Source organism: Ailuropoda melanoleuca, chromosome 10 (assembly GCF_002007445.2).
Source record: "Ailuropoda melanoleuca isolate Jingjing chromosome 10, ASM200744v2, whole genome shotgun sequence".
In the NCBI taxonomy this organism is placed as follows: domain Eukaryota; kingdom Metazoa; phylum Chordata; class Mammalia; order Carnivora; family Ursidae; genus Ailuropoda; species Ailuropoda melanoleuca.
Window position 1 is genome coordinate 38,565,755 of NC_048227.1, and position 17,654 is coordinate 38,583,408.

At 43.2% G+C, this 17,654-nt stretch overlaps 1 protein-coding gene across 3 annotated transcripts in view; it reads left to right on the top strand.

The window, feature by feature from the left end:
• The first annotated feature begins 236 nt into the window (after positions 1–236).
• LUC7L (LUC7 like) overlaps positions 237–17,654 on the top strand; it is a 36,318-nt gene continuing 18,900 nt past the window's right edge. The window contains exons 1-4 of one of the 3 annotated variants that reach the window (XM_019800638.2): positions 237–567; positions 1,488–1,558; positions 2,537–2,631; positions 7,127–7,225. In XM_019800638.2, coding sequence (XP_019656197.2) covers positions 7,130–7,225 — 96 coding nt within the window. In that variant the 5' untranslated portion in view covers positions 237–567; positions 1,488–1,558; positions 2,537–2,631; positions 7,127–7,129. The remainder of the gene's footprint in view (positions 568–1,487; positions 1,559–2,536; positions 2,632–7,126; positions 7,226–17,654) is intronic. The other 2 variants (XM_019800637.2, XM_002920156.4) reach the window with 2 other exon arrangements.

Genomic DNA, 17,654 nt, shown 5'->3' on the forward strand with positions numbered 1-17,654 from the left:
GGAGAATTTTTTTTTTAAGATTTTATTTTTGAGAGAGAGAGAACGCGCACACCCGAGGGGACGGGGAGGGGCAGAAGGAGAAGCACACTCCCGGCCCAGCGGGGAGCCCAATGCGGGACTCGATCCCGAGACTCCAGGATCAGGCTAAGTCAGACGCCTTATTTATTCTATTTTATTTTACTGCAGTTTAGCCTCAGTAGGATACGTAGGTCTTGGGCCCTAGAATGAAATCAGGGTTGGGACTTTTCTGGGTCCTCCGTTTAGACAACTTGCTTGGACCACTCCTGCGGGTCTCCTCCAGGGTGGAGTTTCGTTCTCTATTCCGCCCCAGAAACTACACTTCCCGGCAGGCTCAACGCCCGCACCGACGCACTTCCTCCCGGCGTCCCCCGCGGCGGGAAGGAGCCGAGCGGGCTCGAGGCCGACGCGACCAGCTTTCGTCGCCGTCGCCGTCACCGCTCTGAGAGGAGTCGTCGCGGCCGTCCCTGCCGCCCTCGCCGGCCACCATGTCCGCCCAGGCGCAGATGCGGGCCCTGCTGGACCAGCTCATGGGCACGGCCCGGGACGGTGAGTCGGAGCGGCCGGACCGGCGAGGGGTTGGGGCGGGAGTGAGGCGAGGCCGCCGGGCGGCCTGAGGCGGGGGCCGCGACCGTCTGCGCCTGCGCCGGACACCCTCCCCTCCCCCGCGCGCCGACCGCAGGCGCCGGGCCTTTGTCTGAGCCGGTTCGCCTTGGAGGCGGCCGCGGCCGGCTTGTCCCTCGCTGGCGGTGGGTCCCCGGCGGGCTCCTCCCTCGGAGCCCGAGTCGTCGGTGGGGCTTCAGCCCCCTCCCCATTTGCCGTCCTGCGACTTTCTCCCTGGTCGGCGCCGCGACGACTCCCCCCTCTCGCGGCCCCGCGCCGCTCCGCGAGCCGGGCAGTCGGCGAAAGGCTGGCGCCAGCGTGGGCTCCACGTCGCTGGCAGCCGGGTGGCGGAGCTCCTCCGAGGCTCCTCGGGGAAGAAGCTACATACAACCCGAGGGAGCCGGATGGGCCTCGAAACCCCGGCCGTTCCTGTTCTGCACCAAGCGCAGCCGTAAATTGAGCTTTTCTAACGCGGGTTCCTGCCGAGTGCTTTTCCAGCCCCCTTCCCCTCCCAGCCACACAGGAGAGCCTCTGTTTAGCTAGCACTTGGCAGTCGTTAGGTAGGTCGTACCATGACGGTTGTAGGGAGGAGTGAAAGATCATGGTGGTTGTCTCAGGAGAACGCGGTTGCATCTTTGCAAAACTGTATACCTGCTGTGGTTTGTGTTTTCTTTTCTACTGAAGTAATGAAGTTGTAAGTTCACATTGGCACATTTGCAGGGCTGTGCAGATTCTTTGCACTTTATTTCATAGGTGAATAAGTGCTTTTTAGCTTTCTTTGTATATTGAGTTGCTTTTGAATTGCTTCCCATATTTTTATTTCATACAAACTGAACAATTGTGGCCCCTCTATTTTATTTATAAAGGTTCAGTGTATCTTTGCCTGCCTACATCAATCTGCAAGGGAGTTGCAGAAAAGCCTCATGTTCATCGAGCCGTGAGTCACAACCAATTTCTAAGCTGTTATAACAAAAAAGTGTTTGCTTTTTTTCACAAATAACTTTAAAAGTGTAGTTTAGAAAGAAAACATTTTCAATAAAAAGACACAACATTAATCCTGGATGCTTGCAAATCCTAAAATATATCCCTCCTTTAGCATTACACAGCTCTGTGTATACACAGATTAGCTTTAAAATTTGTCACATTCCACTTTGCCTTTACTTTTATGTATCATTCCCCTGACTTCCTTACTGCAGGTTGGGCAAGAAAACTTTTCCTTTAAAACTTTTCAACAGCGGGCATAAAATTCTGCAGCTGAGGTCTTGAAGAATGCAGATGGGTACAGTATGTGTTGGAACTCACAGTGTGTATTGACTAACCTAGTTCGCTTTTTTCTCTCTCTTTCTCTCCTTTGGTATTGTCGTGTTAAAAGTGACTCCCAGGTGCCAACCTTCTTTTTTAAGGGTGGGGGTGAAGGGGATAGGAAGACTAGGTCTAGATTATTTATCAGCCAGTGGTAGAGATTGAAAGCTTTCTTCTTCATGTGATTTTGGGCAAAATACTGCCTATGCATTTGTCCGTAGCAAAATGATTAGATTAATACGTAGCTTCTGTTGGTGGAAACTACCAGCTATAAGTCATATGTGGTGATTCATGGCCCTCTGATTAGCGTGGGTTTTGGTATCATTGCCCACATCTATATGTGGGGTTAATGGCCTTTGGTGCTCAGCCTCTTACTTCAGATTCCTTGACTTCTTTGGCACAATGATGGAGTCAGATCTCATTAAGTGTGATTCTTCATGATACATTTAGCATCAGAAAACATCCGTATTCCGCTCCAGTTGTAAATATCTCTAGATCAGCTTTTCATTGTATTTGGTAGTCTGCCAATCATCCAGGTGAATTGTTGTACCACGTATGCTTTGGTGTTTAATGTGATAATATTGTTTTATTTAAAACCACAAATGAATTTCAGGAGACGAAACCAGACAGAGGGTCAAGTTTACAGATGACCGTGTCTGCAAGAGTCACCTTCTGGACTGCTGCCCTCATGATATCCTGGCTGGGACGGTAGGTGTATTCGGGGTTGGGGGAACATCCTACAACACTCACACATGGGGGCTATGTAGGCCCTGAAGGTTGAATTCTATTTTCCTTTAGCAGGCAGAAATCACCTACTGCCGTTCAAATGATAGATTGTTAGTTTGGTGGAATTTTGTTATGGGAGATACTTCACTGCTATAAAAATTTCTTTCTGTAAGTTATCATATTTTTGTAGAATCATTTATATGGAGGTATTCACAACTAGGAAGTATGAGTAGTGTCATTTGGTCAAACCAAAAACGTATGCTTCAGGTCAGCCGATAGGTCTTTGAAAATCCTGGGTTGGTTGGTTGGTTTTCATGTCGAACACATGCTAATGCTAGACTTTTGATCTAACAAGGTACTTTTTTGGGGGGTGGGGGGGTGGGCAGCAATGCAAGGTTTGAGTGATAGCTGAGTGATAGTACAAAGTTCCTGAGGAGGGAGGGGACCCAAGAGGGCTGCCCTAACAAGGTACATTTCTTACCCAATTCTTAGGTTTTTAATAAATCAGTTGGGTATAACACTGAGTTTTTAGTTTGTGTTACATTACCCTTTCAAGAAATCAACACATGATCCGATGAATATCGACCCCTAAAATTTTATGGTCACTCTAGATGAACCAGATAGATAAATGCTAGTTTTATGGAACGTGCATTTATTCAAAATCAGACAGGACTGAAGAAGACTAAAGGGTGGAGAATTATCTACCGTGATTCAGCCACTTAGGGAAAAGGAGTCCTATAAAGATCACCACCATTTTCAAATTGCACAGCCACCTCGTGGAATATAGAAACTGTTTGCTCATTTTAAGGGTCAAATGTGCATCCACTAGGGAACGTTTTCTTCATGATTAATTATTGCTTTTCTCGTTACCATTGTGAGGGGAGCAGCCTGTGGAAAACCGCACATATGTATTAGATCTTCTCAAGCTGACTCTACAGAGAGCAAATATTTGGAAATGAATGTCAAATACTGTACCTTTATTACCTGAGGTTTTGCCTCTAGTTTGACCTGGTGTAGAGATAGGTTTTACTGTGGATTATTGTGGGTACCGTCAACGTAGATTAATGGCTTGCACTAGTTAAAAGCAGTTCTGCTGAAGGAAAATCCTGTAGGGGAGGCATCATAACCTGGAATTGTTGATTGATCTTAGTGGGAGAAGCCAAAAGGAGCAGAGGGACGGATGTGCATGAGTGTGAAGCATTTCAGTTTTTTTTGGCGGGGGGGGGGGGGGTCAGATCCTTGGGTAGCGTTGTTCCAGAGTGCTGGTGAGAAAGGTAACCAGAATGAGGGATTTCCTACAAATATTTATTGTTAGGTACAGATTAACTCATCAAATATTTATTGAACACCTGCTCTGTGCCAGGCGCTGGGGATATAGTCCCTGTAAGATAAAGTCTTTATCCAGTGGAGGAAGAGGACAGACAATAAATGAATAGATAACGGATTGTTTTAGGTAGAGTGATAAGAAAAGGTTTCTCAGGGACATTGGAGCAGAGACTTGAATGGTGAGGAAGAATGTGCACAGTTTGGGGATAGAATGCCCTGGGTGGAAGATGGAGCCGAGGGACAGTAGGCATGCTGCTGGCGTGTCTGAAGTGCTGAGAGTGAGGGGGAGAGGCAGGCAGAGGCTGTGGAATCAGATGAGTTGTGAGAAGCCATGGACTGAGCAGGTTGGCGAGGGATGGCTCAGCAAGGGGAGTCTAAGAAGAGGCAGACTAAGGAGGAGGAGGAAACCCAGGACAGTCCGTATACCTGTGAAGATGGAAGTGAACGTATCAGGGGCTGCTGAGGCTCCGTTAGGATGAGGGTTGGGAAGTTGCATGGGGGTGCTCGTGAAAGGTGAGCTTCACTGGTATGGGCTCCATGGAACTGGGAAGTGAGCAGTAGAGTTGAATGGTGGGTCTTCTGAGGAGTTTGTGTAAAATTGAAATGGAATGAATGTGATTCAGTTTTTAGAGCACAGTGGCTAAGTGAAGGTAGTTGTAACTTTCGGTCTTCTAAGGATTGCTCCATGCCCAGGTTGTTGCTCAAAACTGTCTCCTGTCATTAGTTAGGGGTGAGGCAAGGAGGAATGGAAGTTACAGTCTTATTGAGGCTCATTGGACAAATACAGTATCGGTTAGTAGGTTTGGGAGAGTAAGCTGGCTGGAGGGAATATAGTGTAACTTGTCTCAGTTTTCCAAACGTTCTGGAAGGAGGAGCCTTTAGTTCCCTTCCCTGTCAGCAGTGTGAGACCACTAGAGGGTAGAGAACATAGGTATGTGTTTGGTAAAAAAGATCTGACAGACTAGATTTAACTGCCACTTAAAATCTTTTGGAAGAGGGCTCACTGTGGTATTTCAGCTCTGTTTGGTATTCAGCTGCCAGGGGAATTGGCCAGTACTTACCTGCCTCCGTGACAAAGCTGAAAATGTACAGCCAGAGTAACCATGGAACCCAGGCCTGTCCTCTGTTTGCATTAGCAGTGGCTGCTTGAGAATTCTCACCCAAAGGAAGGCTAGCAGTGAATTTTTGCTCCATGGGTGGTTCACTAATGTCAAATTTTTCTTAAGGGTTGAAGTTTCTAGAATGGAAATTTATTTGTACTTAAGATGTTTGGTAGTTAAGGTTTTAGTGCTTACTTCCCCTGGTGGTAGTTTTTCTGTGAGATACACAGCTTTCATCAGCTTTTAAGCATTTCTGGGGTTTGCCAGTTACTTTGCAGCTACGGTGCTTGCTTTTCATTTGTGGAGACTATAGATTTTACAGAATCACACTGATACTTAAAAGAGTGAATGATGGGAAAGTTGTCAGCAATAACAGGGACAGTGATTCTGGCTACAGCTTGGCTTGTAGAATTACTCTTGCCCTACCTCTAGACCCCCCCACGTAACCAACACACATCAGTTACCATGTAACTTCACAGTAAGACTAGTGAAGGAGAAAAGAGGTCTTTAGCATTTAAGTGCACAAGTTGATCCTTGGTCAAAATGAGGATGAGCTCCACACTAGGGAGCCCATTGTTGGTGCTGTCACTGTTTATACTAAAGCATGTTTTGTTAGTGAGCAGGGCGTGCACCTTCTGTGAGCCTAGGGCCCACGAGTCAGTTTCTACCAGCCTCCCTTATTTGCCTAAGATGTTAAGGTCTTTATAATCCATGAAGTTTTTGAACTCATTTTGGACGTAGTTGTAGTTGAACTTAAAAGAGATCCTGGACTCCATCATTCTTTGTTTACTAGTTAAGTAGACAGATGTTTTGGTCCAAGTGCTTGGACATCACAGCTGTCTCCTCATTGTGATGCTGGGTTTTGATGACTTGATAGCATGATCCTTAGCATACAAACTTTGCTTTTGCTCTCTTGATGGCCAGAGGCGGAAGGTGCCGTCACACAACCCTGCACTCAGAATTTAGTTAAGAAATACGCTCTGTTGTCTAATTGGTCTACGTGTGCTTACAACACTAGTAGCACATCAGGCTAATCTTACTGGTAATACAGGTCATTCGTTTTAGTGAAACAACCTTTTGTTTCTCAAATGGGGCAACTGAGTGGCTCGATTCTATGTCTCCAGATATATCCAGGGTCAGTTACTAGGTTAGGAGAATGTTTGGAGGTATTTTTTGGGCTCTAAATTGGTCTATTATGCTTTATGCCTTCTGGTGTACGAAGAGATACACAAAGCCAAATGTTAGATTGTGTTACAATTGCCAAAACCTGATTGCTGTCTGCTCTTTGCTTTTCCTTGTCTCTGCACCTTAGGCATTGACCATCTTGAGTAAAGAAGATCACAGGAAGGAATGCCTAGGAATTCGTTGCTGTTGATGATACTCTTGTTTTCTGGCCTTTTCCTTGCAACCTCTCCCCTCCCCCATGCTGCTGCTGTTCATTGAGCAGACGTCTCTTCTCTCTCACTCTCTCTCTCTCTGTCTCTGTTTTTTTTTGGTTTTTTTTTTTTTAAGATTTTATTTATTTACTTACTTACTTACCTACTTACTAACTTACTTACTTAGAGAGAGCTTGAGTTGGGAGAGGGGCAGAGGGAAAGGGAGAGAGAATCCCAGGCTGGCTCCCCCTTGAGTGTGGAGCCTGCCACGGGGCTATATCCCAGAACCCTGAGATCATGACCTGAGCAGAACTCAAGAGTTGGACACTCAACTGACTGAGCCACCCAGGTGCCCCACTGAATAGACTTTTCTTATGTGACTGATGCAAAAATAAAACTAGCAAAAGCTAATTAATATGGTTTTCATTAGTTGTTCAGTTACCTCTGGGTCTAAAAGAGACAGAAACCTTCACACTTAAATGTATCAAAGTGTCATGTTATCATGGTGGGAAAAGAAAAACAAGATTTCTTGGCTATATGCTGTTTCTTAATATTTTTATTATAGTGTACTATTCAAAAAGGTATTGTTTGTTTTGGTGACAGTTGAAACACCAGGTCACGTGCTTTCTGCAGTGGGTAGATGTTCATGCGTAAACTTCTGTTTCTTTTTCACAGCGCATGGATTTAGGAGAATGTACCAAAATCCACGACTTGGCCCTCCGAGCAGATTATGAAATTGCAAGTAAAGAAAGGGACCTGTTTTTTGAATTAGATGTAAGTTTTATTTTGTGTTAATTCGTCCCTACTGTGAAGAGCCAAATATCAACTAACAAGAATAAGGTCACATTTGTAAGTTGTGAAGCAGAATTACAAAAGAGATAGCTTGTTATTCCACCACTAGGGCTGAGAGCTAGAACATGGCTGGTAATATCTGGTGTCTACCTGTCAGTCTATCACCCCAACACTGTTGTGCATTTTGTACGTATCATTTCCATTCAAAAGTGTTATTACGTATTTTTATGATACCTTGAACTTTATATTTTTGCTTGTTTTTAAGCGTTAGAAGAATAGTTTTATAGCACAGTCTTTAATAACTTTTATTTTTTCGTTCAATATTATATTTTTGCTTACCCATTTTGTTGGGTATGGTTTATTCTCATTGCTGCTTGAGTATTCCCCAAACTCTCTTCATTATTTGTAGACAGTTGGGTTGATTCAAGGGTGTGGGTTTTGTTTATGTTGTTTTCCTTTGTTATTACATACAGTATTATGAACGTTCTTGAATATATTCTTGGTGTACACGTATTACGATTTATTTAGGGTCTGTTCTGAGGGGAGGAATTGCTGGCTTATAGGGATTGCATATGTTCATCCTTGCAAGATAGTTTTTTAATGGTGTCCTTTTTCTCACTTGTTTCTCTTGTCGATAAAGCTGTGGTATCGATTCATACCCCAATAGTAGTGTTAAGTTTTTGCAATTCAGTGCTTATAAAATGGAATTTCACAACTTTCTTTTAAACTATTGCCACCCAGAGGAATGCTTTTTAAGGCTTTTCTTCCTAATCTGTCCCCTATCCTTCTGTGAAATTTTGTTACCACAGAACCCTGCGTATTACTTAAATGTGCAGTAGCTTTCCAGGCCACAAACCATTGTGATATCTACGATTTTTTTTTCACCCTTTAACAGTGGTTTTCACCTCTTTCCCATTGAGAGTGCAGGATTTAGAGTCACTCCATTTTTTTCCCCTTATCTTTCATCACTAGTATGACCAAAGGTTAGTGAAGGGGTTTGGTGGCATTCAGGTTCCTGAATGAAGACTGGGAATGGACAGAGCTTGGTGTGAGGAAGCCAAGGAAAGGCGTTGCCTCACCAAAGGACATTTTAAAGGATGTGTTGTAACTGGAGTAAATTCTCTTTAAACCAGTAGTCTTAAAGTGGTTAAAATTAATTGTTTTTCAGATTCATTCTTTAACTACAGTGTGCTCTCAGTGTTGAATATTTGAATTAACTAACAATGCCTTTAGCAACAGCTTGACTAACAGAAGAGGCTTGGAAAGGGAATTTTTCTATATTGGGAGTTTTCATTCTTCAGTAACCTGCAGATGCTTATACAAATAGGCCATTACTTTGGGATGTCAGGTTTCAGAGACTGATACGTACACAGGTTATTTTTCAAAATCTTAGTAAGTTTAGTAATGTTTTCTGGATCAGAAGTCTTAGCATTTTTACTAAATCAGAATGTCAGTGCATTTTTTAAATGACCTGATGAATTTAAAGTTAGAAAACAGATTAATAATGGAAAAAATGGAGTCAGTGACTGAAACACACAGAGTCATTTAGTATATTTTGAAGGCGGTGTGTTCAGCCATGGTGCAGAAAGTGGGGTTTTTGTTTTGTTTTGTTTAAGATTTTTTATTTATTCATTTGACAGAGATAGAGACAGCCAGAAAGAGAGGAAACACAAGCAGGGGGAGTGGGAGAGGAAGAAGCAGGCTTCCAGCAGAGGAGCCCGATGTGGGGCTCAATCCCAGAACGCCGGGATCACGCCCTGAGCCGAAGGCAGACGCTTAACAACTGAGCCACCCAGGCGCCCCTTGTTTTGGTTTTTTTAAGTGAATATTGTTGAAAACTATGCATCAGCCAGAGGGAAATACCCAGTTGGATCCCCAGGGAATGAAGTTTGTTTTGTCGTCTTGATGCTATACAGTCTAGAAGCTATAATAGAAAGATGGGTACATTCGTATAAAAACTTAAAATTTAGCCTAGTAGAAATACCTGTACATGGGACGCTTGGCTGGCTCAGTCCACAGAGCATGCGACTCTTGATCCTAGGGGTTGTGAGTTTGAGCCCTGTGTTGGGTGTGAAGATTACTGAAAAAAAGTTCCCATGCATACAGAGAGAATAAACTGGGACAGGATATTTACAGTGTGTATTATGATGGGCTAGTTATCTTTATATGTAAAGTTCAACATAATTGACACTAATGGTATCAGTGACTCAGTAAAAAAAAATGGTCATAGGATAGAAAAGGACATTTCTTAGTTGGTATCTAATCCTGTGGCAGGTGCTCACCCTCACTCAAAACTGAAGAAATGGAGGATTAAATAACCCTGATACACCTCCTGGGTAACTCAGCATCTCAAGATGTGAAAGCACATGCCAGCATGGCCGGTTCTAAGATTATGTATCACTGATACGCTTGCATATGTACAAAGATACATTTGTTCTAGAATATTCCTATAGCATTTATAACTGCAGAAAACAGGAACCAAGTAGACTTCCTCAATAAGGGACTGCCTAGATCATAGTTGAGCTTCAGGATAGAATGATGTGTAACTGTGAAAAGAGAATTGGGCTAGTTCATTGTACTGTTGCTGTGAAATTATCTGCAAGACAGATTAAGTGGATAAGTAAAGTGTGATATCATGCTTCCATAGTGTTTGTTTGTTTAACTTATTTTTTTAGAAGATTTTATTTATTTGTTTGAGAGAGTACCGCACATGCAGGAGTGGGGGTGGGGGCAGAAGGAGAGGGATAAGCAAACTTTGCGCTGAGCATGGAGCCAGAGGCAGGGCTCCATCTACAGACCCTAAGACGATGACCTGAGCCCAAATCGAAAGTCAGACACTCAACCGACAGAGCCACCCAGGTGTGCCCCCATAGTGTCTGTTTTTTTTAAGATGTATACATATATATTTTATATATATGTATATATTTTTCAGATTTATTTCTAGAGAGAAAGTGGGCACTCGTTGCGGTGTGCGTGCAAGTGGGAGTGTCAGAGGGAGAGGGAAAGAAGCAGATTCCCCTCTGAGCGTGGACATGGGGCTCAATCCCACAGCCCTGAGATCAGGACCTGAGCTGAAACCAAGAGTCAGATGCTCACCCAGGTGCCCGGTGTCTTGGTTTTTAGACAATGCTTTAAATTGCATACATCCTAATTTTTACTTATATTTAGTTTTAAGTGAGCTGTGTGCCCAGCATGGGGCTTAAATTCATGACCCTGAGATCAAGAGTTGCATGCTCTACCAATAGCCGGCCTGGTGCCCCTCCATAGTGTGTGTTTTTTTAAATAAGGAAGGGTGTTGTACACTTGTTAGTGTGTTTAGATGTGTAGAGAAGTGTTTTAGAGGAACCCAAGAGATTATACCACTCTTTTTTTTTTTTTTAAGATTTTATTTATTTATTTGACAGAGATAGAGACAGTCAGCGAGAGAGGGAACACAAGCAGGGGGAGTGGGAGGGGAAGAAGCAGGCTCATAGCGGAGGAGCCTGATGTGGGGCTTGATCCCAGAACGCCGGGATCACGCCCTGAGCCAAAGGCAGACGCTTAACCGCTGTGCCACCCAGGCGCCCCGAGATTATACCACTCTTAACTTGGTTGGAGGATTAGAGCGGGGCAAGACACCTTTGTGTACTGTGTGAAAATTTACCATATATAGGAATTATTTTTTCAGTTGAAAAGGTAACCACCCCTCCCCCAACTCCTTAAAAATCATTTTTGATCTTATAGGTGGTTCATATTAAAATGTTTGATAACCAGTGGAAGAGGTCCTTCTGCTCTGAAGAATGAAGGGCATTTTGGTGTAGCCATATTTGAAGGAGGGCAGTCTGTCAGGGCATAGTCCTCATTTGAAATGCATATATGTCCTTGTTCCAGAACTCCACTGTTGGGAACATATCTTAAGGATATGTGCAAATGAGTACACAGAAAAGATGTTTGTTGCAAATTTTTTTTTAAAGGGAGAGGAGGCCGTAATGGAACTATTAATGGAGAACTGGTTTTGTAAATTGTGCTATCACACGGTGGCATGTTGCTTTCTAAAGCTAAGATACTTCTGAGTGTTAGGGAGGTTTTACCTTAAAAAGTTTGTTCAGTGGCTTTAAGATATAACTCACATGCCATACAATTTGCCCCACCTTTAAGGTTTTTTTTTTCTTTTGGTTTTTTAAGTAGGCTCCATACTCAGTGTGGAGCCCTTAAGTTTTTAATTTATACATATCGGTAATGTTTGGGTGTACATGGGTTACTCTGATAAGTAAAGTAATTAAAAGTGTCCGGACTTTAAAATACCAAGCTAAAATAACTTTTTATCTTCTTAGTTTTGCAGAATAAACTTTAATGGAAAAATAAAGGCTTTTGTCAAAATACAGATTTGTTAGGTAAATTTGATGAAAATAAGTTTTTAAATCTTTTTGGTACGTAATGCATGTTCACTGTGGAAGATTCTGGAGGTCTAAAAGGCTCTGGAAGAAAGTCTCCCCTTTTCCATGTAACCAGCCATCCAGTAGCTCTCTGTGGCGGTCATTTTCATTTTTTAAAGATAGTTGATTCAGGATGAACAGACACATCTATCAGGAGGCTAGTTGTGATTTTTCATGTCAGAATTGCGGTTTGGAGAAGCAGAACCCTTCAGTAATATTTTGGTCAGATGTGGTCAGTGGGCTGACTCTTGCTAATCCTGACCTACTGCCTACCCCCATGACCTGCTGGTGGTTCTGGGCTCCTGGCTCGCCGTGAGGTCCCTACACTGTCCAAGGCCCAGGCCCTGGACCAGTACCTTGAGGTTGGTTTCTGGAAGGGCTATAGTGCAGTCATCACCGTTGGGAGATGGGCACGGGTTTCATTGTCAGAGGTTGTAGACCGTCACTAATCCAGGATTGGTTCTGGTTTTTCTTAGTAGCATTTTTCTGTAGCTCCCAAGTGTTTTGGTAGAGTCTCTGTTCTTGGCAGTAACTCTGTTAGGTGGGCCCACCATGTACCAGAGTCTCAGGAAGCGCCCTGAGCCTGGTGCTATTTGCCAGAGTTGATGGTCGTGGCAGCATGTGGTGTGGACAGAGGAGTTGGATTCCGTGTAGTGGGCGGGTTGGGGACGCCTCGCCACAAACCCAGAACGTTCGTTTTCATGTTGAAAAGTTTGTCAAATGTATTAAATATAACAGGCATTTGAGTTATATTTTAAACCATTTTTGTTATACATGGGGTGTATTTTTTTTTTTTTTAAGAACAGATTATCGTAGTCGTGTCACTGAGAAAGCTTTGTAGACTAGATGGTCCCGCTAAGACATCCATACCTTTTGTTTATTTTTTTTTATAAAAAAAAACTTTGCTAAAACTTGGGTTTTTAGTTGGTTTATTAATTCACGGTATGTTAGTTTAAAATAATATCTGTCTTTGTAGAAGGCATCATTAAGATCTTTTTTTCCCTAAGATTTATTTATCTATTTGAGATAGAGCGAGGGAGCAGGAACAGCAGAGGAAGAGGGATAAGCAGGCTCCCCACTGTACAGGGAATCCAGTGCGGGGCTCAATCCCGGGACCTGAGCCGAAGGCAGACGCCTAACCAACTGAGCCACCCAGGTGTCCCTGCTGTTAAGATCTGTTTTCATAATTAGTTGCTTAATTTATAGGTTGACATTCAGTAGATCTTAAGAACTCATCAGCCCTTTTTACAAATTTAAAATATTTAAGCAATTTGTAAGAAGTTGTCCTATAAGGATATTTGCATATATATGAGAAGACCTAATATGTTCATTGCATCATTTTGAATTAGTGAAAATACCCAAATATGTTTGTTTTTAGAGGAGCTGAAGTAGTCATGTTACAGTGAAATGAAATACTGCACAGCTTGGTTGGAATAAAAATTGAGTGTTTAGGTATGTGTCTTAATGCAATTTTAAAAAGTATATACCGAATTCTTAAGTTATTTATTTTTTTTGAGAGACCACGCAAGAGTCGGGTGGGGGCAGGGAGGAAGGGAGAGAATTGCAAGCCCGTTCACGCCCAGCACGGAGCTAGATCTCACAACCCTGAGATCATTACCTGAGCTGAAATCAAGAGTCAGATGCCTAACTGACTGAGCCATCCAGGTGCCCCATTAAATGATTGTTTCTTGTGGGAGGGGAGAAGAAGAAACTACATTTTCTGTATCATGTGAAGTTATCAGGTCCTGTTAGCTAACATAATAATAGGCAGAAATGAAAATGTAAAAACATTTTTGCCTTATGATTTATTTTTACAAATCTTTAGCCTTAGGAAGTAATTAGAAATACAGGCAGACATTTGCACACAAATGTATTTATGGTAGGGTTGTTTATAGTATTGAAAAATTGGACACAACAGAAATGTTCGAGAAGACAGAAATGAGTTAGTAAATTAGGACTTTTTTTTTTTTTTTTTTTTTTTTTTTTNTTTTTTTTTGACAGAGACAGCCAGCGAGAGAGGGAACACAAGCGGGGGAGTGGGAGAGGAAGAAGCAGGCTCCCAGTGGAGCAGGGAGCCCGATGCGCAGGACTCGATCCCAGGACCCTGGGATCACTCCCTGAGCTGAAGGCAGAGGCTTGATGACTGAGCCACGCAGGTGCCCCAGTAAATTATGGTTTACTCCTGTCATAAACTGCCCTCAGAACTTTACAGAATCTACTTAATGACAAAATTGTGGTGATATCACGAGCAAGACAAAGATAAAAAATTGTGTGTACTGGAGAGTTTGTGGTCTCATTGAAGATACACTACTTAGAGAATTGGCAGACCTGGCCTTTAAGACATGGAGTGTGCCTTCTCCTCCCTGGAGGCAGCCCCTTACTATTTCAGATGTAGGGAAGCAAACACTTTAAAAGCAACAACTTGCTACTTTTTTTTTTTTTTAAGTTTTTTTAATTTGAATAATCTCTCCACCCAGTGTTGGGCTCAAACTCATGACCCTGAGATCAAGAGTCACGAGCTCTTCTGACTGAGCCAGCCTGGGCCCCCCAACAGCAAAAAACTTGCTTCTTAACCTGCTACAAGCTGACCTTGGTTGGTTAGATTTTTAGCAGTGTTTAAGAGCAATTGCTGGAAGCCTGTGTCACACTCCCCGTTTAAGGATTGGCTCTGGGTCAGAATCTGAGGCTCTGCTGGGAAAAAAAAGGAGGTAGGGAGTTGTGTTCATAGAACAGTTTAAAACTATGATGGGGCACCTGGGTGACTCAGTCGTTAAGTGTCTGCCTTCGGCTCAGGTCATGATCCCAGCGTCCTGGGATCAAGCCCCGCATCGGGCTCCCTGCTCAGTGGGAAGCCTGCTTCTCCCTCTCCCACTCCCCCTGTTTGTGTTCCCTCTCTCACTGTCTCTCTCTCTGTCAAATAAATAAAATCTTAAAAAAAAAAAAAAAAGCTATGCTTACATGGATTATTTTTCCGTTAAAAAAAAAAGAGTAAGAGGGCACCTGGGTTAAGCATCTGCCTTTGGCTCAGGTCATGATCCCAGGGTCCTGGGATGGAGCTCTGCATCAGACTCCCTGCTCAGTGGGGAGCCTGCTTCTCCCTCTTCCCTTCCCCCCTGCTTGTGATCATGTGCTCTCTCTCGATCTCTCAAATAAATAAAATCTTTAAAAAAAAAAAAAAAAAAGAAAAGACCAAGAAAGGTTGATTTACCAGGGATTGATTGATCAGTTTGAGAAAGAGATTGCATACCTGCGAGGGAGGAAAGAGGCAGAGGGAGAGAGAATCTCAAGCTGACTCCATGCTGAGTGCAGAGCCCAACACAGGGCTCAGTCTCACAACCCTGAGATCATGACCTGAACCAAGACCAAGAGTCGGACGGACGGTTAACCAAGTGAGCCACCCAGGTATCCCACCAGGGAGGTGTTGTGTTTGGTTTTTTTTTAACTTTATTGTGCAGAATCTTAAATATCAAAAGTGGATGTAATCATACGGTGCATTTCCTTGTGCCCATCACTTAGGGTTGGGAATGATCAGTCCACAGACAGCTGGGTTTCATCTTCCCACGGCTTCTCCCAGATCTCCAGACAAACCGCACACATCTCAGTCATTTATCTGTAAATGTTTCAGCATTGCCATTGCCATGTGTGTTGAGATCTGGTATCATACTTGGTGGTGACAGAATCTACTTGGCATGTTTTTAGAAATGTGTTAAAGAAAAATTTTAAAGATACAGGAAGTGAACAGGATATGATAATGAAGTTTCTGGGTTCTGTGTCCTAGTTTTCAGTGATTATTGACATGAAGACTCTTGTTTCATCTTTATCGTTGTGTTTCCCCACTGGATTTTTTTTTTTTTTTAAGATTATATTTTTTAGGGGCACCTGGGTGGTTCAGTCGGTTAAGCGTCTACCTTCGGCTCAGGTCGTGATCTCCAGGTCCTAGGATGGAGCCCTGAGTTGGGCCCCCTGCTCAGTGGGAGTCCGCTTCTCCCTCTCCCTTTGTCCCTTCCCCCAGGTTGTGCGTGCGTGTGCTCTCTCTCTCTCTCTCTCTCATAAATAAAATCTTTTTAAAAAATTATATTTTTTAAGTAATATCTACAGCCAACATGGGGCTCAAACCCACAACCCTGAGATCAAGAGTCTCACGCTCGGCTAACTGAGCCAGGCAGGCACGTGCATCCCCGCCCCGCCCCGGATTACTTTATACTAGCTACTAGACAGAATTTCCTCTGTAAATACTGTAAGTAGTATATCTAGAATTTGAGGACTTTATTAAAAAGTTATCTTTAAAAACAATTTTTTAGCATCTGATGGTGTTCAGATTTCCCAGATTGCTTCAGAAAGGATTCTTTTATAGTTTTATTTCTTTGACTCAGGATTCAAAGGAAGGGCTACATGTTAGAATGCTTTGTAAAAAAACCATTTTTTTAAAAGATTTTATTTATTTGACAGACAGCCAGCGAGAGAGGGAACACAAGCAGGGGGAGTGGGAGAGGGAGAAGCAGACTTCCCGCTGAGCAGGGAGCCCAACTCGGGGCTCCATCCTAGGACCCCGGGATCACGCCCTGAACCGAAGGCAGACGCTTAACGACTGAGCCACCCAGGCGTCCCAGAATGCTTTGTAAATCTTTTTAAGTCTGTTTGTTTGAAGAACTTAATTTTTTAAAAAGCTCATACCCTGGGTTTTACTGATTATAGCCTCATGATGTCTTCTTTAACATGTTTCCCTTGGTCTTTGAAATTCTTACACTGTAGAAGTTCGATCTGGAGGCTTGATCATCAGATCTAAGTTCTTCTTTCATGACTGGAATGTTTCAGAGGCAGAGCTTTGCACTTGCTCTTGTGTCACCTCAGCTGACAGCAGTTGTTGCAGGCAGCCTTGGCCTGTTGGTGGTCAGGGTCCCCTTCGGCCTGGTGCTTTAACCAGCATTAGGGTTATTGCCTAGAGGGGTTACTTCACCAGGGTTGCAGTGTCTCTTACTAACATAAAAACATGTCCAGCTTTCCCTGGGTTCAGAATTTACCAGTGCAGAAGGCACATGTGAAACCTCTCTCCTGCTCTGTTCAGTCATCTGGTTTCCTCCAGAAATAACCAGTGTCTTCTCTTTGCTTTAGAGTTGATGTGGATACCTAAGGCAGACAGTGTGTTTATATTCCTTTCTTTAATCTTACAGGAGTGGTAATTTATACACCTGTTCTAACTTGCCCCTTCCTTTTTTTGTTCAGCTTTTTAGTATATCTTAGTATAGAGTTCCTTATTCCTTTTTGTGGCAACACAGCATTCCAAAGAGTGGATATCTGCTTTATAGGACCAGTCCCCTGTTGGCGATCACGGTGCTGCATTACACGTCGCCATTGTGTGCGTGTATGCATGGAATGCACGTATCCAGGGGAGATTCCTAGATGCAGAACTGTTGGATCAGAGGGGTATCTGGGGTTTTGATGGTGCCATGGTGTTACCCAGTGGGGTGAATGCTCCCAACAGCAGTGGAGAAGAGCTCCCATCCTCACATCTTTGCTAACAGTGAGTAACCATAGTTTGGGGTCTTTGCCGATCAGAGTTATAGAAAGGTAATTTTTTTGTGTAGGTATTGCCTGCCTAGACCCTCGGCTTGAGCTTGGTGGGTGGAACTACTGGTGTTTTATCTGGGAGAAGGTGCCTTCATGTCCTCACCTCACCGTTGGCTCCTTCTAGCCTAAGACAGCCTCAGCCTGACCATGCCAGGGCCAGGCCTTGACTTCTTGAAAGTGTTTTACCCAGAAATTTCCGAGAAAAGGGTATATAATGTCTGCTACTAGGTAATCTGTATAAATAACTTTTCAAGTTTCTCAACTTGAACACTGGCCAACAAACAGCAATATTAACACATTAACCTGTGAAAAGGTTACAGAGCAGTGCAATTTCTTCAGTATCCACATATTGAAAATATAAAGAATTTGATTCTTTTTTTTTTTTTTTTAAGATTTTATTTATTTATTTGACAGAGAGACAGCCAGCG